The following is a 27,052-nucleotide window of genomic DNA, read 5'->3' as shown; positions in this document are numbered from 1 at the left end:
AACCAAGCAGTGCATAAATCAGGCATGCAGATATAAGACTTTCTCTTCAGAAGGAAAAGGAATAATATGAATGACTTTCTTTAATGCCTTGGGCCACCCTCCCCCTCTTCTCCTCTGGGATTTCTTTCTAAATCCTCTCCTGGGAGAAGAAAGTCTCACTCAGGCGCCTCCTCCAGCTATCTCCTTTGGCGACAGTGGTTGATGGTTATAGTCTTTCCAAGAAGCCTGGCTCCAAACTGTCCTCTGTGTACTCCCCTGCAAGTGACAGCAGAGTCTATTTTTGAATTATGACCAGTTTGGAAGGTGTCTTCTGGCTCTAGCTGTGTTTATTTTCAGAAGAAGTATGAGCAGGGCTTGGGGGGGGGGGGGGGGGCAGGGGTGGATTTGGCCATTTCCACCTTTCTGGGGAACAGGTCTGGAAAATTGCTTCTGTCTAAGGGTGTCTCTTTGGAATGTCTTGGTCACAAGCCTAGCTCTTTTTCTTTGTCTGGTAAATATTTTTGGAAAGTATTTTCTTTCAGCACTCCCTTTCCCCCGCCCCCCATAAAACCACTGAGTCGGATCCCTCCCAGGATGCTGTCTGAATTGTATTTTCCAACCTAGATGCCACATCAGCCTTTTGCCTTCAGTGAACTTCTCTAAACAGAGTAAGGCAACGCTGAGGGGAACATTTTGTCAATGAAACTAGCCACTGTCCATGCCCTACTCCACAGGCCAAGAAGAGAAATGGAAAAATAGAGTTGTGCCGTTACATAAGAAAGGTAGTGATGGTGACCAACAAAAATAAATCCGTGGCCCTGCTGGAGGGCGGGGTAGAGTTCCTTGAGATTATGCTTGGAAGTACCTCCTGGTGATCGGTGTGCAGAGGCAGTCTTTCACCCCTAGAGGGCAGTCTCGCCCTCCTGAGATAGCCGCCTTGAATTTCGCCAAAATGGTTCCCATCTCTTCAACTCACTTGATTTTTTTTTTTAATTCCACTGTTTTGAAAGGCTTTGTTGAATAAGCTTTGTTTATGAAGAAATAAATAGGTTTTACAACACAGTTGTGAGTTTTGATTACCATCCCGTTCGATGGATGTGAGATGATGGGCTTTTTGACCCATATACTTCTATATATACTTCGCCACCCTCTCGCCGAAAACGTTTGCTTTAGGGTTGACCTGTGTGCACAGTTTCATAGAGGTGAATGTGTAGATTCAACTTCGTGAGATACTGATTAGATCTAGAATATTTGCTGATGGAAAAATTTGAGAAAAGCCGGTTAGAAGCAATAAGTGCTTTTTGATCTCATTTTAGTCTCAGAGACTGTAAAACAACATGTTAACCTTAATTATATCTCAGTGATAGAGTTATGGGTAGTTTTCCACTTTTTGTTCTTCTAATTTTATTTTGTTGTGAGATTATGGATGGATTTTTTTAAGTTTAGTATTATTTTTTTGTCATAATCTCTACACCCGATGTGAGACTCAAACTCATGACCCCAAGATCAAGAGTTGTATGCTCTTCCAACTGAGCCAGCTGGGTGCCCCTGGGTAGATTTTTTAAATATAATATTTAATTTATCCTTTAAAAAAATATTTTTATATTACATATACATAAATGCGTTTTTATAAAAATCATTTAACATGATAGTTGAAGCCAGTCCCTTTTGATTATCTTCCCACTCCAAATGTTGCAGTTTACTCTAGACCTCTCTAGAACTATAAGCATTTCATCCATAGATAATAGTGTTTTCAGTGTGCATCTTTGGTTAATATAATTGATTTATGCTGTATATGGTATTATACAGTTTGCTTTATTCATTCTTGGACATGATTCCACGCAAGTTCATGTAAATATACACTGTGCTTTTTTAATGATGCCACATCTTTCCTATATAAAAGCAAGAAAAATGATTCAAAATTAGTCTCATTTTCCCTAAAAACTTTTGAGACCTGATACTGTACGCTATTTTATGTATTTTAAGACATATATTTGACACATGTCTGAAGTTGGCATATGTCTTTAACTCAGTACCATTCTAAACTGCATGAAATACAGGGGAAAATCTCTTACCTTCTAACCCCCATGTTTCTATTTTTTATGCACAAAAGCAGTATTTCTAAAAACTTCCCCTTATATCATTTATATCAGCTTATTTATCTTTGTAATAGTCCTCCAAGTAAAGCTAGGGACAATTATCATAAGCCTCATCTTAAAATCACAGAAACAAAGACACATTTTTTCCAGTGTTGAGACTAGTAAGTGACAGAGACCAGCCAAAAGTTATAAAAGCTGATTCAGCCCTGTAGTCCCCTGTATCCAGAGTCTTGTGCTCAAAGCCCTGAACTTAAGTCTTAACTTTGCCACCTTTTTTGCAACCTTATTGTAAAATATAGCTGTAATATGTAAAAAGTTCCAGCTTAGGTGGCACAGAGTAGTTGCTCAATAATGAGAAGCCCTTCTGCTTCTCCTTTACTTTCTCTTCCTTACCCTTCTCCTCCTTCTCTTGCTCTTCCTCCTCCTCCTTCTTCTTCCTCTTCTCCTGCTCCTCCTCCATTCTCCTCTTCCTTCTCCTCCTCTTTCACTCTCCTCCTCCTCCTCCTCCTCCTCCATTCTCCTCCGTTTTTTTTCCTCCTCCATTCTCCTCTTCCTCCTCCTCCTCTTTCACTCTCCTCCTCCTCCTCCTCCATTCTCCTCTTCCTTCTCCTCCTCTTTCACTCTCCTCCTCCTCCTCCTCCATTCTCCTCCATTTTTTTCCTCCTCCATTCTCTTCCATTTTCTTTCTCCTCCTCCTCCTCCATCCTCCTTCTCCTCCTTTTTTTCCCTCTTCTTCTTCCTCGTTTTCTTCTTCCTCTTCTTCTTTATTATTACTATTATTAGTATTTCCTATCTACTTAAAATGACTACAGCTTAGAGTTTTCTGAGTTAAAAATTATTTACTCAAAGACCAAAATAGGTTGGAAAATATCTTCTGGCCCGTTACAGGTTTTATTATAATTTTACACCCCGTCACTATTTGCTTGTTTTTGAGTTTTACATAAGCAAGCAAAATGGAGTCTATGCCTTCTGGGAATATACAGTCTAAAATGGCCCAACTGGTTGGACAGCCTTGGAAAAGTCATGGAAATGATCCCAAGTCATCAATCCTTTTAATCCCTGAGAGGTCACAATTTAAGAACTGTTTATATCCACGAACTTTAGGCTTTTGGGTAAATAAACAAATACAAACTTAAATATTAGGAGGTCCATAATATACGTATAGAAACAGCACTCAGAAAGCCTTTGACCCTGTACTTTTAAAGAAACTGTAGTATTGTTATATGTGTCTGATGATTTCATTAAACCAGTTTTCTCCTTCTTGACTATCTAAAATATTCATATATCATATTTAATAAGAATTTAAAGATTAATGTATTAAGGTTCAATTAGTTTTCTTTTTACCTCCAAAGGCACCCAGTATTAGTCTCTTATTTATCATCTCAGAGATATTTTATATATGTGTGTGTGTGTATTTTTTAATTTTAAAAGGGTTATATTCTGTACTCACAGTCATGCATCTTGCTTTTCCATTCAACACCATGTCTGGAAATTGTTAAAAATAGGTTTGTAAACATACTCTTCCTCTTTTGTGTGGCTACATTGTATATTATTTCTCAGTTTAAATTATTTTTTTAAACATGACCTTGTTGGACATGTATAGGTTGTTTTGAGCCTTTTTCCTCTTACAACCAATGCTAAAGTAAGTGACTTTATACTTAGGCCATTTTTCGCATGCACAAGTTTATCTTGCTAAACTCTTGCACATGGACAGTCTAGTTCAGAGGCAGATGCTTTTATAATTTAGATAGTAATTGTTAAATTGGTCTTAGTACCAGTTGTAACAGGTTATACACCTACCATCCGTGTATGACACTTTCCCCACAGCTTTGCCAACCCTGTGTGTTATTGAACCTTTCTCTGACTTCTGTTTGATCCTTTTTCTTTGCTTTACTCTCACAGAGGTCAGCAGAACTGGCTACAGTTAGATCACCGAGTTCTTGACCATGATCTGCCCAAGAAACCAGGCGCAACCATTTTGCACTTCGCTGTGAGGTAGGTATCGATAGAAACATCCAGCATCCTCACCTCCCTTAAAAAAAAAAAAAAATCTGATGATCCACTAGAGAATAAAAAAAAAGAACAGGCCCATCAAAACATTATGTGAAAAAGATTCTCTACTGTCTTAGTCTGGAGACTAAGTTGCCATAGATACCGTGTAGGATTGTTTTCTTTGAAGATGAAGGGTAGAATCACCTTCCTTTATTCCTCAAAGTCCTCTGGATCAACTTAAAGGTGAAAAATACATTGTATTTTAGTACATAACTTGTTTCTGACTCAACATACCTTTAGCATTTTTTTCATTTGAAATAGGGCAAACATTTACTGTTACATGTTATGTATGGACATTTCCTAGACTGTGGAAAGGATTGAATTTTATACAATTTCACGCCTTAGTTTGAATAGACGATAAAATGCAAACAAATGCTCATGGAAAGAATTATCTTAACCGTACAGAAATCTGAATTCAGCTTGCAGGCAGAGAGATTGCTGAGAAAGATGTAAGGAGTCCTTGACCTGTTCTCTGAGCTCTGCTTAATTAGGAAATTCACTTACCCATACCTATGGGCCTCCATGTATGTTTCCTCCAGAAATGGATGCATTCAACTCAAACAGTGATTTCTTAGAGCCCGCCCATGATGGGAATGTTTTTCCACATGAAATATGCACACTCTAAGATAAATAAAATGTTATAAAAATTAACACTTGTGTTCCTGTGCCTAGTTTAAGAAATAAAACACTACCAGTCTTGCTGAAAGCCCCTTTTTGTGCATTAGCCACTCTTCTCACTACCTGAATTTGATGATAAATTTCATGATAAGTTGTCTTCTTTGTCTGAAGCCAAATATGGTAAAATAAGGTAAGGTAGTAGATTTCCCAGGAATCTAAATAAGCTTTCGTAACGCTAGATCAACCTAAAGCATGATTCTGTATTCTGGGCTTATGTTATTTTTTGGATGTTGAAATATGCTTTGTTTGAGGCACTTGGCTGGCTCAGTCGGTAGGGCATGCAGCTCTTGATCTCTGGGTCGTGAGTTCAAGCCCCACATTAGACAGTCTAGTTCAGAAGCAGATCCTTTTATCATTTTGATAGCAAAACTAAAAAAAGAAAGAAAGAAATATGCTTTGTTTTATGACATCATCGTGGAAGCTTCTTAGTATCCTTTTTTAGAATTTATATACTATGATTACCTAACAAAATCATATTGATTTACACACTTTTTAACAAAATCTTCACTTGAGTCTGCTACATTAAATCCAAAATGTGGTAATAAGATGTCCCACCTTTTTTTAAGCATCTTGTTTTATATGAATTGATGGTGATTGTGGATGATAACTGTTCCTTACTCAGTAAATAAAGTATGGATGATCCCCAGTTTGTTTTTTGCTTTTCGCTCTGCAAGCTGGCCTAGAATTTCTTTCATGTCACCAGAAATCATATTTTTGAAACCCAGGAAGGAGGTCACATAAATGGTGATTTGTCCAGGAGCATAGCTGGTGTGGAGAAGTGGGTGGAAATCCTAAAGAAAAATACAGGACTTTCCTGGAAAGAGTATGACATGAGTGTGTGTGTTTGTGGAAATGGAGAAAAGGGCAAACACAAACTAGCAAGCAATAGGAAAAAGTGAGTATTAGTAATTAAGCAGGGGGCAGAGAATAGAGAAATTTTCATCTTGTATCTGAGCAGTGGCCCAACATCAATATATTTTTTCACAAAATGTTATAGTATCACTGTAAACATTTCAAATTATATGAAATTACTCTCTCTCCCCAGCCTTCCTTCCTCCCCTCTACCTCCAGCTCCCTTTTATTCTTAGAGAAAAGTAAGGATGATAGTTACTTGGTGACTTACTTTGTTTTTACCTGGAGATTTTTCCTTGTTTATGTAAAAATCTACTTTATTTCTTTGCACTTTCGTAATTGAGGTGTCCAGTCCCCTATGAAGCACCTAGGCTGCTTCCAATTATGTCTATGTTAATGTAGGCTGCAGTTAACATCCTTGCTTTTTTTTAATCTTGTTTTAATTAAAAAAAAATTTTTTTTAATGTTTATTTTTGAGAGAGACAGACAGAGTGTGAGTGTGGAAAGGGCAGAGAGAGAGAGGGAGATGCAGAATCTGAAACAGGCTCCAGGCTCTGAGCTGTCAGCCCAGAGCCTGATGCAAGACTCCAACTCGGGAACAGCGAAATCATGACCTGAGCTGAAGTCAGATGCCTAACCAACTGAGCCACCCAGGCACCCTGACATCCTTGGTTTTTTATCTTTGCACACACATGTAGTATTTACGCAGCATACCTCCTCAGCAAAACCCTTTGTCTTTGGAGAACTTAACAACTACCATTTATTTAGTCACCAGACTGTGAACTCGTTCTTGAACAGCTGATATCTGGTCTAGTTTTGGTCTCAAAATAAGAGGGGAGAAAGCTCTGTCTTCCTTCCTATTCAGTCATTCATAAGGCAGTCCTATCTTTCCGAAGCAGGTTCCTGAGATACCCAAGTAGCCTGCTACTCATTCCGTGAGTTTCAGCACTTACTTGAGTGTTATCTCGAGAGTATCCCATAATCACAAGCCATTACTTCCCCTTAACTACTTGCATGTTTAAAACCCTTATCAACTTTTTAATTATTTGTGTAATTTTTCCTCCCAACAGTACAGTGAGATCATAATAGTCTTTGTTATTATTCCAATTAAGTACTTGTTGTTACTGCAACTTAATTAAAGGAATGATAAGGCAAAAGCACACAAAGAATTAACTGATGGAGGTCACTTAGTGGAATGTCATTCTCTGGAGATCTCAGGAAGGGGATTACATGCATCCCTGTGAAGTCCAGTGCCTCCCAGAGGGCCTCTAGCATTCTCTTTTGAGAGAACAAAACTGTTGGTGGGAGTTATATCCCAGTAGACACCACCAATAACCCTCGAGGTCTTGCCTGAGTTGGCTACACATTTAGTCAGTGAAGAATAGAACCAAAGATGGCTTTTGGTTTTGTTTGGATATTGGTCACTACGGGAGCCTCTGGAAATACGCAGGACCTCTTTTTTTTTTTTTTTAATTGAACTATAGTTGACACACAATATTACATCAATTGCAAGTGTACAACATAGTGATTTGACAACTCTATACATTATGCTGGGCTCACCACAAGGGTAGCTACCCTCTGTCACCATACAGCGCCGTTACAATATGGCTGACCGTATTGCCCATGTTGTACCTTCCATCCCTGTGATTTTTTCATTCCATAACTGAGAGCAGTCACTGAGGTGCAGTCACCAAGTAGTTAATGCACAATGAGAAAGGATTCCCTACAGTGGTAGCACATTACAAGGATATGCATCCCTGTTATTTTTGTTGCAAACAATTAGAAATATCCAAATGCCAACAATGAAGATAGGTTCAGTAAGTTATGGCATTCTCACAGTGAACAATTGATCACTTTAATAAAAGAGATTAGATTTTTTTTTAAGTACGTTTCATTCCAGTACTTCCCCAGAGGGAGAGGGGGCACATTTCTGAATCGTCCTAGGAATTTCTCAAACTATACGGTCACACCCCTCCAACTCCCAAATCCCCCACATTCTGGCCCAGATTCCGATATGGTGCACTAAAGATAGTGAATAAGGTATTGTTCAAGTTGGTGTGACAAATAAAGAGAGATTGGGATACAAGATAATTTTGCAAAGTGCTATAAAGATATAAGAAAACATCAATTTTTTAAAAATTATAGTGTTTATGAAAAAGAAAAATACCATACGGTTTTGCTCTCAAGATATTGAAATGTAGTATTAACCCTATGGAGGGCACTGGGCTAAATATTTGACATGCATCATCTCACTGAGTCCTAAGCTAAACATTGGGGTCCTGCAGTCGGAGAGGGGGGTCTCGGGGAGGGGGCGACTTTCTCTTGGTTAATTTCTCCCAGGATGCAGGGAGCAGCTCAAAAACACGTGCTGCTTCTGCATGGAAGGAAGAAAACATTGAAGGTGAGGGCACTTAGCTTTCCCTTTATGAACTTCAGGATTAAACCTTTGTCTTTTCTTTAGTTATAAAAGCTCAATGATACATGCTAAATACATGTGTGCCACGTGGGTGTATAGAGGCCCCATAATTTATTTCTGCACCATAATTCATGGAACCAATTCTCTATTTCCATGTGAGCCCAAACTCCCCCGGTTGCGGGGGACTTCCCCAGGCCAGGGGTTGTTATTTGCTGCTGTAAATTATCTTCTGCAAACACATGGGCCTCTTTGGTAATGCAGCCCAGATGTGAGCATTTGAAAAGCTTGATAGTGAGTGAGCACACAAGCATTTAAATCAGAGAGCAGGGACTTGGCGTGACCTCACTGGAAAACCTCCCATCCCCTCTGGGGAGGGCAGGCGGAGGTGGCTCAGGCTGGTACCACCCAGCTCCACACAAAGCAGTGTCTCAGGGTCTTGCACTCCCTTATTCTTAGACTACTTCTTGCTTGCTCCCCCACCCCCTCCCTTTCTGGTCTTCCGTCTTCTCCTCCCTGCTTTCCCTCCTCCTCTTTCCAAGTCACCTCTGCTATGCCCCAGGACTGTAACTGGCCATTCAGAGGCGCCTGGGTGGCGCAGTCGGTTAAGCGTCCGACTTCAGCCAGGTCACGATCTCGCGGTCCGTGAGTTCGAGCCCCGCGTCAGGCTCTGGGCTGAGGGCTCGGAGCCTGGAGCCTGTTCCCGATTCTGTGTCTCCCTCTCTCTCTGCCCCTCCCCCGTTCATGCTCTGTCTCTCTCTGTCCCAAAAATAAATAAAAAACGTTGAAAAAAAAAATTAAAAAAAAAAAAAAAAAAGGCGCCTGGGTGGCGCAGTCGGTGAAGCGTCCGACTTCTGCCAGGTCACGATCTCACGGTCCGTGAGTTCGAGCCCCGCGTCGGGCTCTGTGCTGACAGCTCGGAGCCTGGAGCCTGTTTCCGATTCTGTGTCTCCCTCTCTCTCTGCCCCTCCCCCGTTCATGCTCTGTCTCTCTCTGTCCCAAATAAAAAAAAATTAAAAATAAATAAAAAAAAAAATAAATAAAGTGTTGTCTGTGACACTCAGGGCTGAGGACTCTCTGTGTTCATTGGAGAGTAGTAGAAATGTGGGGGATGGAAGGGAAACCACTCCATTTCTGTCAAAGTTGCTGAAAATATGGAGCATTTGAAAGACTTTCTCAGTCTTTCAGCACCCCCTGGCCTGGTTCTGGAACACTCAGCCTTTAAATAAGAGCTAAACTTGGGGCGCCTGGGTGGTTCAATTGGTTAAGCATCCGACCTCAGCTCAGGTCATGATCTCACAGTTCATGAGTTCAAGCCCCATGTTGGACTCAGTGCTGACAGCTCAGAACCTGGAGCCTGCTTGGGATTCTGTGTCTCCTTCTCCCTCTCCCGCTCCCCACTCACACTCTGCATTTCTATCTCTCAACAATAAATAAGCATTAAAAATTTTTTTTAATTAAAAAAAAGAGTTAAACTCAAGGAAGCATCATGACTGTAACCTGTGGGTCCCCATCATTCCACCTGATTTTTTTTTTTAAGAAAGTCAAATACATATATGGAATACAACACAACAGGTTTAAAAAAAAAAAGAGACTGGTGAAAAAAGAGACTTGTTACTATGGAAAGACACCCCAATATATTCAAGCGGATCCCAAAACAATATGTGCAACATGATTGCACTTGTGTAAAATCTATGAGTAGGGGAAAAGTGTAAAATGTCAACAGTAGTTAATTTCTGGGTAGAGTGATTATGGGAATGATTTTTTTTTTTTTTTTTTGCCTTTTTGCTTATCTATATATGTTTTTTCCTACAGTGAACACATTACTTAAGCACTTTTTTTTTAATGTAAGCATTATGATTGATAAAAGGAAGAGAAGTTAGAAAGTTTGTGAGTGGCTAACCCTGAGTTATTTTAAAGCTATCAAAGAGCAGGAGAAGACAGCAAAGTTTATCTCCTCAAGGAGGAATGTGATCAAAAGCCCAGAGGAATAGCTGATTCCTCCTAGTGTGGGCCCAGCAGAGATTCTTTGAGCAGATGTGTGGGGTCAGCTGGTGCTCTGGGCCACCCACCACACTCCCATCTGAGCGCGCAATATCCCAGAACCTGGACAGTGTGACTGTTAGTTGCCTTAATATTGACCGTGACCTCCTAAATGGCATAACCCGTTCTTGAATTTCCAGGCACTTGTTAGAGGCCTCCATCTGTGAGGATCCAACATCCTAATTCATAGGAGAGCTCCAGAAAGACACAGAACACCTCAAAACTCGTACCCAATCCCAACTGCAGTTTCTTGCAGGATTATGTTCCTCAGTGTGCTTTCTGATCAAAAGCAGACCTCGTTTGTGGGAATCGGCTCCCTCTCCTACATAACCGGTCCTCAGGGTGACATTGAAAGGGCAGAAGGAAAGAATGAGTAATCTGACTTGTGCAAAGAGCTGTAGGGTGCAGAACTTAAAGCTTGGCCTTCAGCACAGAGTTTCTTAATAGCAGCACTATTGACATTTGGGACAGGTAATTCTTTGTCATGGGCAGTTATACTGGATTGTAGGATGTTTGCAGGGTCCCAGGCTTCCGCCAACTAGATGCCAGCATGCCCTGTAAGTCAAGGTAACCCATAAAATGTCTTCAGCATTGCCAGAGGCACCCCAGTCCACCTACCGAAAATCAGTGCTTCGTCATCATTCCTGGGTTTGAATCCCAACTCTTCCATTTATTAGCTCTGTGGTGTTTTGCACCCTCTATTGGGCCTATTTTCCTCAGCTGTAAAATGGACCTTGTTGTTGGAGGATTAAACCTGTAAACATATAAGGTGGACCCTCAGTAAATGTTAATGATTTTTATGGTATAAATGACAGACACTGTTGAATGAATGAAAAAAAAATGTCATGATGTGATATACATACAGTCTTTGAATGTGGAAGGTTTGCGACCATCTGGCTTAGGTCACTTTTACCCTGGGTAGAGGATCTCATCATTCCATGTTCATCATTCACGGTGCCCAGCTGTCCCCACCCTATCCATCTTACCTCCCCTGCCTCTCTTCCTGCCTCCTTCTCCAAGCCTGTGCCCCTACCTTCTTCAGGGAGGACAGGAGCAGCCTGTTTTGCAGTTTTGAAGGGAAGAGGCAAGCACTTGGATACTTCAGATTGTTCGGGGCTGGAGACTTCCTCCCCTTTCCAACAGGTCACAGCAAGGCCCTTACCCTCCTGGGCCTCCAGCCCTTCCTCCTGCAGCTCACAAAGAGCCACAGCGTGACAGTGGAGCGACAGGGCAGGTTCCTACAGGCTCCCCTAGAGGGCTCTCTCTGGTTCTCCTAGAGAAATTCAGAAGTGAGAGCGTCTTCCTGGCGGGGGAGCACATTGTGGAAGCAAACAGTGCTTTCCTTGGGGAATTCTCCCAGACTGCACCCCTCCCAGAGATAAAAGGAGCATCTGAGACTCCCACAAGCCCTGCATAATAGCTTGGAGAAAGTGCAGTACATCTTAAATTACTCTGCTGTCTTCAGCATGTGTTACAAAGCGAGACTAGGAGGTTGCAGGGTCATTATAAGCAATAAGCAGAGATCTCCCTGCTCAGAATGTGGATTGGGATCTGATAGGAATCTCCTTAGGCCCGCGGCCACAGTGAGTGCCTGAAATTACCCACAATGATGGACTGAAACCCAGAAGGAGGCCCCTCGCGGGACGCCAGTCACAAGCTCAGCGTTGTTCAAAATGCAAAGTAATTGAGCAATTCTTGCCCGATTCACCATCTTCAAAGATATCACTGAGACATAAGGAAGCCTTGGAAGACAAAATATGCTCAGTTGGAGAGAACAAGTTGTAACTGGTCCGAAGGACTGCTGTTTCACAGCATTTTCCTCTTCTCGATTAAAATGGACACTTTGAGAGCATTTTGTTTCCTTGAGAGAGAGAGCTTAGGAAAGATAACCTGCTGAAGTTTTAAAAAGTTTCCCAACTCAGTCAAGGCCTTTTGTTATCATCCCATCAATGGAGGAATAATAATAGTACTGTAATAATCACCACCACTCATTGACTGCTGAATGGCCTACCACCCATTATGTTGAGCACATGTAGAAACATCTCATTTCTCTGGTATGTGGTCAAGTAAGGAAAGTGAGCCCTGAGAGCCCAGGTGGCTGGTTCAAGGCCCCAGGACGAAGCTCAAAGTAGTCTCTTCCCCACTTTATGGTGTTGACTTTTGATCTCTGTGAATAAATGCCCCAACAGGAAAATATTGGCCACCTACACGTAAGTGACTATTGACAAGTGGCCCATTCCAAACAATTCCCATGTTCTGCTTTTTGCCACACGTGTTGTCATTGGACAGGCTTCCCTCTCCCCCGAGCCATCTTTATCACATCCCTGAAGTGTGATGTTCTGTTACCATTGATGAATGGTAAGGTGAACACCTGTCCCATCAAGAAGGAACAAAGAAGTGGGAGAGAGCTAAAGCATAAGAGACTGTTAAAAACTGAGAACAAACTGAGGGTTGATGGGGGGTGGGAGATGGGTATTGAGGAGGGCACCTTTTGGGATGAGCACTGGGTGTTGTATGGAAACCAATTTGACAATAAATTTCATATATTAAAAAATAAATAAATAAAATAAAATAATAAAAAAAAAAAAAGAAGGAACAAAGACCACTGTTGGAGGGAGCACACACATTAGAGACAAAACCTCTCCAAGCAAATGGCTCAAGCAAATTTTCTTCTCAAAAAAATTGTAGTTACTAAGCTGTATGAGGTTTGTCTATAAAACATAGACCAAGTCAGAAAGCCTGAGTTCATTTCGAGGCTGAAAATATAACCGCAAGGGTGAACTTCACAAAATCTTGGTGAAATCACTCAAAGTAAGTGTTCAGAAAGGAAACAGTAGCCTTTTGCCAAAAAGCAGCTGAAACAAAAGGTCTTTATTTTATGAGTCTGGGAGAGTTGGTTTTATTTCAATAAGAAGCCCTGAATTTTGTTTTCACTTCACGATACATGTTGAGAGGTGTGCCTGGGGAGCCATTCTCCCAAAGGACGATACGCACTTTTCATACACTCCATAAATATGAAGTAATTACAGTGGCCCCCTTGGGGGAGGGAGAGGATTCTGGATTGAGAGAACAGGTAATCAGATGCCTAGGAAGAAAAGTAGAAGGCAACAGGGCAGGTCGCCAGAAAGTAGTGGGAAACAAGATAGGGACCTGTTTACTGGAACTAGGGTATAGTTAGGGGCTTAGGCTTCAGAAACAAGGTGAATCCAGTTTCTGATATAAAGCTATCTGTTCAGAGTTAGACAAGCCACAAGCTGATTTGGTGCTAAGCCACTCAGCTCCCTGCATGTGGTTTCTTAAATTCATGAAAATTAGCCAGAGGACTGGCCTGGCTAAAATGCCCTCTCCCTAGAATGCCTTTCCTCCCTTCGCTACCTGGTGAACTCATGCATTCTTTAAGACTCGGCTCAATTGTCCAAGGGGACATTTAGTGTCCTGTGACACTTAGTGATCCGGATTTCAGCTTGGCAGCCTTCTGATTCATAAGCTGAGTTAATTGCATCCCTCCTTCGGGCCCCATGGCATTGTAAGCATGTTACATTTCATTGTGATTGTTATTGTAGGAAAGTATTATATCATAGTGATTTGGAATGTGAACTTTGAAGTCTGACAGGCCTTACTTTGAATCGTGGCTCCACCACTTCCTACCTGTATGGCTTGGGGAAGATGACTTTACATCTCCATCTCTCAGTTTCCTCATCTGTAAAAGGGCCTCGCCACCTGCTACCAATGGCATCCAGCTGTACTACAGATTAAATGAGATGATTCTCCGAGAATGAAATCAAACGATGCATGAAAAGCGCTGAGTGTATCGCTAGCCAGAAGCAGGAGCTCAGGAAACAGTAGCTGTGATAGCTGCCACCCAGAAACCTACATCTGTTGACAGGGATAAAAGTCCATGTAGAAACAAAGAAAGCAGGAAACTGCCACCACCAACACCGAGTTGACCTGGAAGTTCCTTCAGGATACAGCCATTGAGTTAACTGGCCTGGAAGGAGGAGAGATCAACCCAAGAGAGGCTCCTAATGTGGGATAAGGAATTGACAAACAATTGACTTGCAGTCGCTCAGAGGGAGTGACAAACAGTGGAGATAGAGGGAGGCAGGAGCAAAGGCACCCAGGCAGAGAAAGAAGGGCAAGTCCACAGCAGGAGCTGACGGGGCAGAAGGAAGTGAGTCACTGCCCTGATGGACACCAAGCAAGGGGGCCTCTGAGGCCAGCTGCTGCTGCCTCTTGTAGGGCTGGGATCTTAGACTCAAAGCTTGAGTCACTTCCCCCGGGCCACAAAGCATTATGTACCAGAATGTGGGGTTTTATTAACAATTGTTAATATCTATTGAGTCTTTTCCATATATTATCTCCTTTAATCCTTTCCAAACCCTCAAACCATGAGATAAGCGTAATCATGACACCCATTTTAGAAAAGACATAAAGAAACTAATGAACTTACCCAAGGCCACGCAGCTAATAAATGATGGGGGAGGGAATCCCTATCTAGATCAGAAACTGATTTATATCAGAAACTGGTTGGTTTCCCCCAACCCCACATTTCCCTCCCTGTCTTAGTCCTTCACTTTCCTCCCTCACAAACCTAGCAGTCATCAGTCTTCATTAATCTCACTTAGAAGATAAGCCCTTGTTAGTGAAAATGTAAGTGGATTTATTCTCTTTCTGGTTAGAGATGGAATTTTTCAAATGATTTTGCCATCTCAGTGATTAAAGCATTCGTGGTCCTTTCCAAGCTCGTGTATTTATCCAACATTCTGTCATTGTTGGGGGCAGGGAGGTGGGGAACAAATGCCCAGCAACGGTCATGAGGTCATGACGGTGCAGAGCTAAGGTCAGGCTCACCAAGCCACTTTAGCCCTGGTAGATCTGCACTCTCCCCAGTCGGAGGGCAAGTTCCTCTTCCAGTGAGCTGTCTTGGGGCGTTAAGGCTCTTCATGCATTATTCATCAAATGAGCCTCCAATACTTGAGAAAAACTTCTGGGCCTCAGCTGGCCCACTGACCCTCCCCCCCAAACCCCCCAGAGCTCAGCCTTCACTGGCCAGCCTCATCCTTTCAGGATTTTGAAAACAGAGGGGTAGGGAAGGACCCCCTCCTCTCCTTACAGGGGCTGTGAGAGCTCTCCTTAGAGCAGGGACCTGCGTGCAGTCTGTGGCCTCACACACTGAATGAGCTAAGGCCCTGGCAAGGGGGATGGGGTAGGCCTAGAATACTCTGATTTGCATGAAAAAAGTCCAAGGTTAAGTGCTACTGAGGGCTTGGCTTCCAGCCAAGAGAAAACCCTGGCCTGGAAGGAGGACAGGGAAGGAGCAGGGTGTGATTGAAATTTGCCTGGTGGACAGGAGTGAGATGGGCATGGGGCCTTCACACCCACCTCAAGCCTGACAACCAGAGCAGACCGCCCAGTTCCATTATATAGTTCATACTCAGTCCACTTCCACTTTCAACCTTCAAAGCTCACCTGGGCTTTGTTTTGAAGCTGCCTGAGGGATTATGAACACCCAAGACATGTGTCAAAGAATGAGCAACGCAGAGAAAGCTGGGTTTGCAGTTGGTTACCATTTTGGATTTCTCTTGAATTTGCCGTCCAACACACAAAAACTTTCTGTTAAGAGATTTTATGTGCATATATGTCTACATTCATGTGCATATATGTGTACATGCGTGTACATATACATATGGGTTACAGATTTCTTTTAAAAGGAAAAAAAAAGCCCAAGCATTTCCTCGTTCCTCAAAATCCTCTGCGCCTTTGGGGATGCCAAATGAAGACATAAAATCATGCTGAGAGAAGGAAAAAAATCTGAAGAAACACACTTCTGTACTGTTTTCCAGGTTTTACATTGAGAGCATATCATTTTTAAAGGATAAAACCACCGTGGAGCTTTTTTTCCTGAATGCAAAGTCCTGTGTACTCAAGGTAAGGCACCCTATTTGTTACTTTTCAGTGAATGACTCCAGGCAGGCTGGAGTTGGGGGAAGAAATGGTATTGCCTATACTTGCATGTTCAAACAAAGAAAAATGAGCATAATCTTTCTCACTGGTACTTCCTACCATGCCATAAAAAAAAAAAAAAAAAAAAAAAAAAAAACTTTTTAAAAATTTAACAAAAGGCTGCTCTTCTCAAATTCTGAGCGAGAAAGACAGTCATCTGCAGGGGAATCATGCTCACAGACAGTTACCACTACCTAAATGCAGTTAGCTAATCCCCCACACAGAACAACCCAGAAAGACACAAAGATGGATCAGTCGGATTGTGATTGAAACCTCAAAAAAAGTCAGGCTGGGAATCTTTTTTAATACAGTATGCCCTACATCTATCATAATTCGAAACCAATCTTATTTAGGGGCCCGTGCTCAGAGCCACGTGTTTTAAAGCAGTGTCCCAGTTATCTGTGGTGAGGGACGTTTTGTGCTTTATTGTTTTCTATATTATCTAATCTTTGGAGGACACCTTGCTTTTGTAAAATTCAGTACACATGAATTGCCAGAAAAATGATCCCATGCTTGGGTGTTGCACCTGTGTCAAATTGCTATAGAACATTCTCAAGATGTTACCACCTTGCAGACTATCACTGCTTTCAAGGCCTCCACTCTGGACTCCTCAGAGCACACCCTTGGCCAGAGCAGGGGGTCTGGGAACCCAGAGATGCTCATCTGGAACCTGGCTTCTCCATTCTAGGTTGTAGTCTCAGTGTTCCGGAAGTCCATGCCCAATTCCGGTGCTGGGGGGGAGCCCTTTCTGTCCATATACATCACCCTAAATCTGAGCAGTGACCAGGGACAGCTGGATGGTGCCTAGCCTAGAAAGACAAGGGGGCAGGCTGTATACAGATTAGGGTACACTTCCCCTGGACCTCCAGAATGTTAAGTATGGCTCACTGCACACATACAGCTTTAAATGATTGAGGACTCGGTACGGGCAGAGTTTTTGTTAAAACTCATTTATCGAGAAATAATTGAATGCACATATTTAAAGTGTGCAGTTTTGTTAAGTCTTAACATATATAATAGCCATGAGCTGGTCACCAAAATCAAGAGAGTGAATAGACCCAGCAACTACAAATCTGCTTTTTTTTCAAAATAGTCTACATTTTCTAGAGATGTATATAGATGGAATCATACGGCAGATAATCTTTCTGGTCTTCTTTCAGTGAGCATAATTATTTTGAGATGCATCTCTGTTGTTGGGTGTGTCGGTAGACCATTCCTTTTTATTGCTGAAGTATTCCACTGTATGGAGGTACCTTAAATTGTTTTTCCATTCCCCTGTGATTTTTTTTTTCGTTTTTTTCCTAGCTTTCCTAGCTTTACTATAATTGACATAGAACAGCAAGTTTATGGAGTACAGTAAGATGATTTGATACACTTATATACTGCGAAATGATGCATTCATTGGGGACAATTACAAATAAAAGTGCTATGAACATTCATGTACAAGTTATTGTTTATACACATGCTTTCTTTTTTCTTGGGCAAATACCTGGGAGCAGAATGGCTAGATCGCATGGCAGATATGCTTAACTTTTTAAGGTACTGCCACTCTGTTTTCCAAAGTCGTTTTCAAAAATCAGTTGTCCACATGTGCATGAGTTTATTTCTGGACTCTGTAGTTGGTTTCGTTAATTTGCCAACCTTTATGCCCATGACATACTGTTTTGATGACTATAGCTTTATATTGTGTCTCAAAATCAAAACAAACTCTAGCATGGTTCTTTTTCAAAGTTGTCTTGTTTATTCTGTTTTTACATTTCCATATGAATTTTAGAATCAGCTTGACAATTTCTAAAAACAACAAAACAAAACAAAATGAAAAACACCTAATGAGATTTTCATTAGGATTGCACTCAGTCTGTAGACTACTATAGAAAAAATTGACAACCTAGAAGTATGGAGTCATCAGTCCCATGGCACATAGTATATATCCCCATATATTTCGGTCATCTTTTATTTCTCTCAGCAGTGATTATAGTTTTCAGCATATAGATCTTTTGTCAGATTTGTCCCCAAGTCTTCCATATTATTTGATAAAATCATAAGTGATATCTTTTTATCTCAGTTTCTGAATGTTCATTACTAATTCTATAGAAATGCAATTGTTTTTGTGTATTATTCTTGAATCCTACAGCCTTTCTAAACTCACTTATCATTTTTGGTAGCTTTTTGTAGATTCCATCAAATTTTCTTTATAGATGATCATGGCATCTGCTTAGTTTTACTTCTTCCTTTCTAGTCTGCATGCTTTTTTATTAGTTGTCAAATTTATGGGCATAGTTGTTCATAATATTTCCTTATTGCTCTTTTGATGTGTGCAGTCTGTAATGTTGTTACCTCTTTTGATCCTGATATTAATAATTGATGTCTTTCTCTTTTTTTTCTAATTAGTCTGGCTAAAAGTCAATCACTATTGAGCTTTTCAAAGAACCAGCTTTTGGTTCAATGGTTTTCTCTGTTGTTTTTTTGGTTTCTATTTCATCAATTTCTGCTATGACCTTTATCATTTTTCCTTTTATCTTTATTATTTCCTTTCTTCCCCTTTCTTTGGGCTTAATTTTCTCTCCTTATTCTTGCCACTTAAGATAGAAGCTGAGATCACTGTTTAAAGATGTTCTTTTCTAATATAAGCATTTAGTATAAAAATGTCCCCCTAAATAGTGATTTTGTAGTGTCCCACAAATTCTGATATGTTGTGTTTTCATTTTTATTGTTTCAAAATATTTCCAAATTCCTCCTTCCTATATCTTCATTGGCCTCATGTTATTTAGAAGAGTGCAGTTTGGTTTCCAGATATTTATTTGGGGATTTTTAGAGATCTTTCTGTTATTTATTTCTAGTATAATCCCACTGTGGTCAGAGAACACACTTTGTGGAAATTAAATCCTTTTAAATTTATTGAGACCCGTTTTATGGCCCAGAATATGCTCCATCTTGGTAAATTATCCATGTACACTGGGAAGAATGCATTCTGCTGTCACTCAGTGGAATGTTCTATCAGTTTTATCACTGCTTTCAATTATGAGGTGTGTTGGTATAGCTTTCTTTATGTTTCTTATGATTTATTTTTTTTATGCATTTTGGCAATCACTGTATTTTAACTGGTTTTATATACTATTTACATTTAATGTGATTTTTGACATGGTTAAATTTAAGTCTGTCATCTTCCTATTTATTTTTTGTTTGTCCCATCTGTTATTTTTTTTTCCTCTCTCTGCCTTCTATTGCATTTATTGTGTATTGTATGATTCTGTTTTATCTCTTTTATTGGATTATTAGCTATAACTCTTTGTTATTTCCATGGTTGCTTTAGGGTTTATAGTATACATCTGTAACTTATTATGTCTACCTTGAAGTGCTGTTGTACCATTTCACATGTAGCACAAGAACCTGACAATAGTATATTTCTGTCTCTCCCCTATGAGCCTTTATGCTATCAGGGCAATACATTTTGCTTTTTGATATGTTATAGATGCACATGATGTTGTTTTTTGTGTAAATATTTGATACTTCTGCCTGCTTTTAAAATTTTCTTGTTATCCCTGCTTTTGATTACAAGGTGCTACAGTATAGCTTTTTTCATGTTTCTTGTTTTTGATGTTTATTGAGCATCTTGGATTTGTGTGTTTTTAGTTTTCATCAATTTTGGAAATATCTCAGCTATTTTTTTCTTCAAATATTTTTCTCTGTTCCCATCCATACCTCCTTTGCAAATTCCAATTACACATATACTGGGTGACCTGAAATTATCCCACAATCCAGTGATGCTCTTTTCATTTAGTTATTTTTGTGTGTATGCTTTAGTTTGGCTCGTTTCTATTGCTCTGTCTTCAATTTTATATCTTTTCTTTTGAAATCTAATTTGCCATTGGTTTCATTCAGTATATTGAGTTTTTATCTTTAGAAGTTTGAATTGGATCTTTTTTGTATTTTGCATATGACCCCTTTTTGAAATATGAGATACAGTTATAGTAATTGTTTTAATGCCCTTCTGTGCTTATTCTAATATCTGGGTCAGTTCTGGTACATTTTGACTGATTCAATTTTCTCCTCATTATGGGTCATGTTTTCCTGCCTATTTCCTGCATATTTTGCATCCCTGATAATATTTGAATGGATGTTGGACATTGTTTAATTTAACTTTTTGGGTGCTGCATATTTTTATATTCCTATAAATATTTTTGACATTGGTTTTGGGATAAAATGTAATTAGTTAGACCTTTTGTTGTTGTTGTTTTCAACTCTTAGTTTTATTATTTGTTAGACTGGCCCAGAGCAGTGTTCATTCTAAAACTAATTATTTTCCATTACTGAGGCAAGACCCTCCTAAGTACTCTACTCAATGTCCAATGAATTATGAGTTTTTTCTATGGGGAACCAGTCTTGTGAGAAAACCAGGTACCCTTCCCTTCCATCCTCTTGGATAATTCTTTCCCCAACCTTGGGCAGTCTCCTTCCATGTATGCAGTGATCAGTACTTTGCATCTCTTCGGGATTCTCTCTGTGCAGCTCTCCTTTCTTTGGCATTCTGTCCTGCAAATTCTATCCATTTTGGTCACCCCAGTCTCTCAGCTCTGTCTCCTCAACTCAGAGAATCCACCATGCTCCATCTGTGTAACACCTTCACAGCCTAGAAACATTCTCATGGCAATAAGTGGGTGCTGTCATGGGGTTCACCTCATTCAAGGTTCACTGTCCTTTGTTGCCTTTTATTCAGTGTTTTTTTAAAAAAAATTTTTTTAACATTTATTCATCTTTGAGAGACAGAGAGACAAAGCATGAGTGGGGGAGGAGCAGAGAGAGAGGGAGACACAGAATCTGAAGCGGGCTCCAGACTCTGAGCTGTCAGCACAGAGCCCGATGCGGGACCTGAACTCACTGACTGCGAGATCATGACCTGAGCCGAAGTCAGACGCTTAACTGACTGAGCCACCCAGGCACCCCACCTTTTATTCAGTGTTTTCAAAACTTTTGTTTCACATTTATTGGCTGGTTTTTTAGTTGTATAGTTTTTTTTTGGGGGGGGGGTGGGTTGGTGAGAAGGTAAATCCAGTCCCTGTTAATCCCTCTTGGCTACAAGCAGAAGTATTCAAATCAGAGTTTTTGGCTAATTCTATGGGGAAAGTAAAAAGTCTTCAGCACTAAAGACTTTATTAGAGCCTCTCTTTGTTGAGACTTGAGCTTTCTGAAGAACTCCAAGAGTTGACTGATAAGTAGATACTTATATAGCAAATACAGGATTTACTGAGTCAGAAGAAAACATTTCATAAACCACAGTTGGTCATCATCTCCTATGTGGAGAAATACAATTGCCCCTTGTTATATTTTTCACCACCTAGCTGGCCATGGTCCAATGAAACAGTCTTCTTGATTGCGTCTTCACTGCGTTGCTATGTAAAGAAAGATAGGATGTAAATTTTAACTCATGATATTTCTCTTGTAGCTTTGTATGCTAAATTCCCTTGGTCTTCAGAACGTACTGAAAAGTAGAGTTCTTTTAAATTCTTCTCCATCTTATGAATGTCCGTTCCTGAGATTTCCTTTCTAAATGGGAGTGTTTTGTCACTTGTCAAAGAATTTAGAACTTTTACAAATATAATATTGAAAGGCACTGTAACCTATGAATGTTATTGCAATAATTTTTTTAAAGTGAGTTGTAAGAATTTAGAGTTGAACATTTTCTAAGTAATACACAGATGACTACTAAGAAACAATCCCAAGAGATGTTATAGGATCCAGTAAATGATAGCAGGATCAGGTAGCTGTGTGGTAAAGCAGCTTTTAAGTAATTTCTTAAGACATGATAATTTAAGAATATTGCCCATGAGGACTATCATCTGAATCATGGACACAGGAGTAAATAAGTTTTTTGAGAACACAGTCTCAGCTATAGAACACATGTAGGTGGATTCCCGATGGGTGAAAGTCAGTCACTGACATGGTTAATTTGGGACTCATTGCTGGATAAGGCAGTGAATGGGGCTTCCTTCCACACTGTGCTGATGTGTTCAGCACCTCTGATCACCCCTATACACACTTCTTCCTCCCTGACAGATAGCTCTCCCCTTCTGTCAGTTCCTTCCCTCCAATGAGGACAGAAACATATAGGTGGGAAAAGAGAGCTCTTTTTGCAAATATTGACAAAGCCACAGTCAATATGCTTGCATGCTTGGTGAACAAGAAATATGACTTGTGATGAAGTTTCATACAGTTGCTGAAGCTCTGCATAGCTATGTAAATATGGATTCTGTCTTTTAAAAATTCACCCCTGTGAGTATGTCGTTTGAAATACTGTGTGGTTCCCAATGGTTTTGTATATATTATTGCCCATACCGCATAGTGAAGAAGCCATTGTTAACTTTGTGTTGAAAGAAATATTGGGCTTCATTTTTTAGTTTGGGTATTCCAGAAGAGTCTGAAAAAAGGGATAGAGATTTTTCACTTTTGCTCACTCCAAAGGAAATCCCCATGTACACAGTGTGGTACAAATTGGGCATTCGATGTATTGTTGTTGACCGACTCATTAAATGAATGAATGTTGTTGATGATGAATGCTTGTTTCCCAAGAAGTCAAGGGATAAACAAAACCACTGGTCTGTTGTATAATTTGACTAGTATTAACTATGAATGTATATAAATTTACTGTGAAATTAAACGCCTAAAATCCTAAAAAATTCACTTTCCAGGTATTACTGAATAATACTTAGCAAAGCTCTGATGACTCTAAATACAATTTTCAGCAAAGAATGAGTAAGAATGATTCTAAAGGGAGAAAATTTAATGTATCATCTGATATTTTATTTTAAAAAGTCAAAAGCCTTTTGGATTTTTTTCTAGTCATTGTAGATATCAATTAAATGTGAATAACAGTCTTACAGAAAACCAGTTCTGGTCAACTTCAGTTATTAAGCCATCGGCATGTAGGCCAAAGTCAATGATGGCTAGAATTGAGTACGTAAGAGAGTATTTATTTAGCAGTTATTTATTGGATGCCTGCTACCTGCCAGCACTGTTTGAGACTGCTTATAACTGGAAATGCTCTGAGGATATCTTGTTTTTTCTCCCAGTTTTTTAAATCCCAATTTAAACATCAGTGAAAATGAAATTTGTTCTCTGAAAAAGAGTCTACGTTAGCTTAGTTATGACAATAACTTAGCTTCATGTTTCCTTGTCCTTTTGGAGCCATTCACTTGATTCGGTATTTCTGTTCTGCTGTAATTTGCAACATGAGAAAATACGTTCAAAATCATGCTGTTGTGTTTGCTCTTGTTAATGAAATGTAATTCTAAGGAAAAGCTCAGGGCTAGGGCTACCTCTGAAACATACCAGCTGTATGATCTTTGCATTGCTGAGCCATGTTTTTTTCCCATTTCAAAATGATCTGGTGAGATTGGGGCAGCATTCTCACTGTGTGACCTTTGACTACCTTTATCAGATATACAACAAATGCTCATTTTGAATAAGCAAACTCTTGCCTTCTTGCCCCTCTCCCAACCACAGAATCAGAATTGAGGAGGGAGCTGGAAATCAACCTTTTCAACAAGGTTCTCTGGTGATTCTACTGAGCACTTTAGCTGAAGAACCACTGGATTTTCTGTGTGTTAAACATGCAGAATGGTTAAATATGGGTTGAAACTGGCCTTGAGAAATATGAATCAAGGTCCACAGAGGACTCTAGAAAGATGCCTTTTCATTTTTCCTCTCGTTTCCTGGCAGTTAAAACAGAAAAAGGCATTTTGCCTTAAGAACAGGAGAGCAGAGGAAGGTATGAAATTGCTTTCCAGCTCTGAGACTACTTGGAAGGAAAGAAATGTCTTCAGAGCCCTTTCTGTACATTTTTTGTGTGCCAGTACTGTGCTAAATGGTACACATTTCAATGCATTTGATTCTCACTATAGCCCATAAAGAAGAAAACCTGTGATCCTCTTTTAGACATAAAAGAACAGCAGTACAGACAGGTTAAGTAATTTGCTTAATGTCACAGAGCTAGTAGGTGGGCAGAGTGTCCTTGGAAAATTACAACAGCAAGAGACCCCGGCCTATAAAAGCACCTCTCATTTGTCTGGACTTTTCTTTGGTCATCGCTCCAGGGAAATAAAAGTGTCCTCTGTGAGTCAGAACTCAGGGGCTCTTGTTAAAGAGCAGGCAGGTCATAGCCACTAACGAGTACTGAATACATACGTGCTTACTCCGTATATTCATTCCTTTACTTCTCACTCCAAACCATACCTACGTTCTGCTGTTGTCTCCCATTTTACAAATGGGAATACTGAGGTAGAGAGGTTGAGTAATGTACACAAGGTCACATAGCTGAATTAGTGGGGGAGCCAAGATTCATTACAGGCAGTATAATGCCAGAATCTGACTTTCACCACCACACATACTGCTTCCAGATGGCTGGGGGTCGTCTGTCTGCTCCCCATGGAGGTGGTGTATCCGGGTCATCTGGAGCATAGGCTCCCTCTTTCCCTTATTCCGAACTGTGTTGTACATGCTCATGCTCTTAGCCCAGGGTGGTTAACAGGTGCCTCTGGACGCTAGGAACGACTGGCTCCACAGGTTGGCCTGGGGGACAAAGCACTCAGATCCTTTCCGAACTGCACAAGCACTCACGGAGGAACAGAGCCCGTCAGAAAGTTACAAACGGCCGTGTGGGTCAAGTGTTCCCCAGGAGAGAGCTGTTGTCTGAGTCGTCCATCAGGTGAGGGCTCTTGAACCTGTTTGGCTTCCTCAGTGAGAATGGAGAGGGGCACACCTTCCCTTTGCAAAACAACCACCTGTGCCAGGTGGTGATGATGTGGAAATGCCGAAACTGATACCGGGGAAGCCTGGAAGCACTCCGCGTGTGGGCAGTGGTCCGCCTTGGACGACCTGTTGCCTGCTGGAAAAGCCTCAATGCACGATACAGGACTGGAGGTTTGGCCCCGGTTGTCATTTGCGGAGGCCCCCTTGACCACATCTGACTTTAGTACTCAATCAACGTTTGTCACCACCACCCTTTTTTCAAATCAGTGATTTGAAGACACACTTGGAAAATTCAAATAGTATTGGCCGCCTTGTCCCTTTTGCTGTGTCTAAAATTTATATATTAAAGAAAAGGCAGGAGAAGGCAAAGCAACTGGGGTTCAGGAGGTGCTCTGGGGTCGAGATCATGCCCTGGGATGAAGAGGAGGAGAAGGATGGCAGCTTGACTTCACAGAGAGCTCCCCAAGCAGCAGGCATTGATTTTTTTTCATTCATTAGCTCATTTAATCCTGGCAACAGCCAGGATTATTATTTATTATTGCTTTAACAAATGAGGAAAATGGAAACATAAATAAATTAAGTAATTTGACCATGGTTAAATAGGTCGTTAGTCGTGGAGTAATTACTAGGCAGCCTAGCTCCAGAAACCATAGTACTTATCATTCATTCATTCAGTCAGTCAGTAAAAATTTATTGCATTCTTGTTAAGGGCCATTATTTGTGATGAGTGCTGCATTATTATAGCACCAGTACCTTCCCATGGCCTGTCCTAAATCGTAAGGATTCTTGCCTTTGTATGTTTGTGTGTAGATGTGTATTGTGTTTATTTTAAGGGCAATATACTATGATGATACTTTCAAGGACGTAATATTTCTGAAAGATGCCAGGGACCTTGGAAAGACTGAGCACACCCAGAATCCACTGATGCTTCTTGTTACTCCTTCCTAATAATCTAAAAAGCAGTGTCAGACATTTTCCTAGCTCCGCAATACTGCAATACAAGGAATCTCACAAACAGAATTGGGATTTTTTTTTTTTTAAGATTTATTTGGAGGCTGATGAAACAAATTTTGTTGCGCGAATTTTAGATATACGATTTATCTTTCTCTTAGGCTTTTTCTGTATTGAGAAGTTTTTGGTTTTGAAAGGTATTTTTTTTTAATGTTTTATTCATTTTTGAGAGAAAGAGAGAGACAGAGTGCAAGCAGGGGAGGGGCAGAAAGAGAGGGAGACATAGAATCTGAAGCAGGCTCCAGGCTCTGAGCTGTCCGCACAGAGCCCGATGCAGGGTTGGAACTCACCAACCACAAGATCATGACCTGAGCTGAAGTTGGACACTAAACCGACTGAGCCACCCAGGCACCCCCAGAATTAGGCTTTTGTAATCACACACACACAGATGAATACTATAGTTTAAATCTACAGCTGAAGAATCTCTCTCATGAATATAAGCTACTTTCTTGCCAAAAGGATTTTAAGAAACTGAGTATTAGACCACTTTCTTGGAAATTCACCACATGCCTTGAACATGTTCAAGACTTCAAGAAGTTCTTCAGTAAGCAAACGTGTGATTTTGTTTAACCCGATATTGTCCAGACTTACTTGCGTATGAAATTTTTCTTTCAAGCTATACTTATTAACTGACCTCAAACTATACTTGTGAAAATGCTGCTGTGAATATATACTATACCATTAAATAATAAAGCAAAAAGTGACAACTGTAAGCCTCCTGGGTATTAGTCTATGTTAGATCTGACATAGATAAAAACCTGGTCTATTCTGATTCTTTAAATGAAACATCTTTGGAGTCAGTAAAGAGATGTTGACCTGGGTACTAAGCCAGTAAGGACTTCCTCTGCTTCAGACTGAGCAGGAGTAGATACCAAACCAAAAAGGAGGAGAACTTGGGTCATTAATGCCTTAATAGATTTCACTACGCTCTCTTTTCTTTGCTAATAAGTTCCCATCTCTTTGTACCTCAAATAAATGTAGAAATACAAATGAGCCAAGCATTAGTAATCCTATTAAAAATTAGAGGTATTGTAAGCCTATCCAATCACATTTATTCTTATCCTCCTTCTTACCCCATTTCTTGACTGAGACCTTTTTAGATGTGCCCTTTCATCAGTAGACTTAGTGAGAGTCTCAGCCTAACACCCCTGATACACACTCTTACCACACTTACTTA

The 27,052-nt window shown here is 40.4% G+C and overlaps 1 protein-coding gene across 10 annotated transcripts in view; it reads left to right on the top strand.

Moving 5' to 3' along the window:
• The window catches only part of FRMD4B (FERM domain containing 4B), a 321,761-nt gene that overhangs the window by 205,197 nt on the left and 89,512 nt on the right, over positions 1–27,052 (top strand). For all 10 annotated transcript variants that reach the window (XM_078442828.2, XM_078442821.2, XM_078442822.2 and 7 more), the window contains 2 exons: positions 3,981–4,073; positions 15,960–16,044. In XM_078442828.2, coding sequence (XP_078298954.1) covers positions 3,981–4,073; positions 15,960–16,044 — 178 coding nt within the window. The remainder of the gene's footprint in view (positions 1–3,980; positions 4,074–15,959; positions 16,045–27,052) is intronic.

The sequence above is a fragment of the Panthera onca genome, chromosome A2, assembly GCF_046562875.1.
Source record: "Panthera onca isolate mPanOnc1 chromosome A2, mPanOnc1 haplotype 2, whole genome shotgun sequence".
In the NCBI taxonomy this organism is placed as follows: Eukaryota; Metazoa; Chordata; class Mammalia; order Carnivora; family Felidae; genus Panthera; species Panthera onca.
The sequence above is the reverse complement of the archived record's forward strand: the minus strand, read 5'-3'. Positions and strand labels throughout refer to the sequence as shown.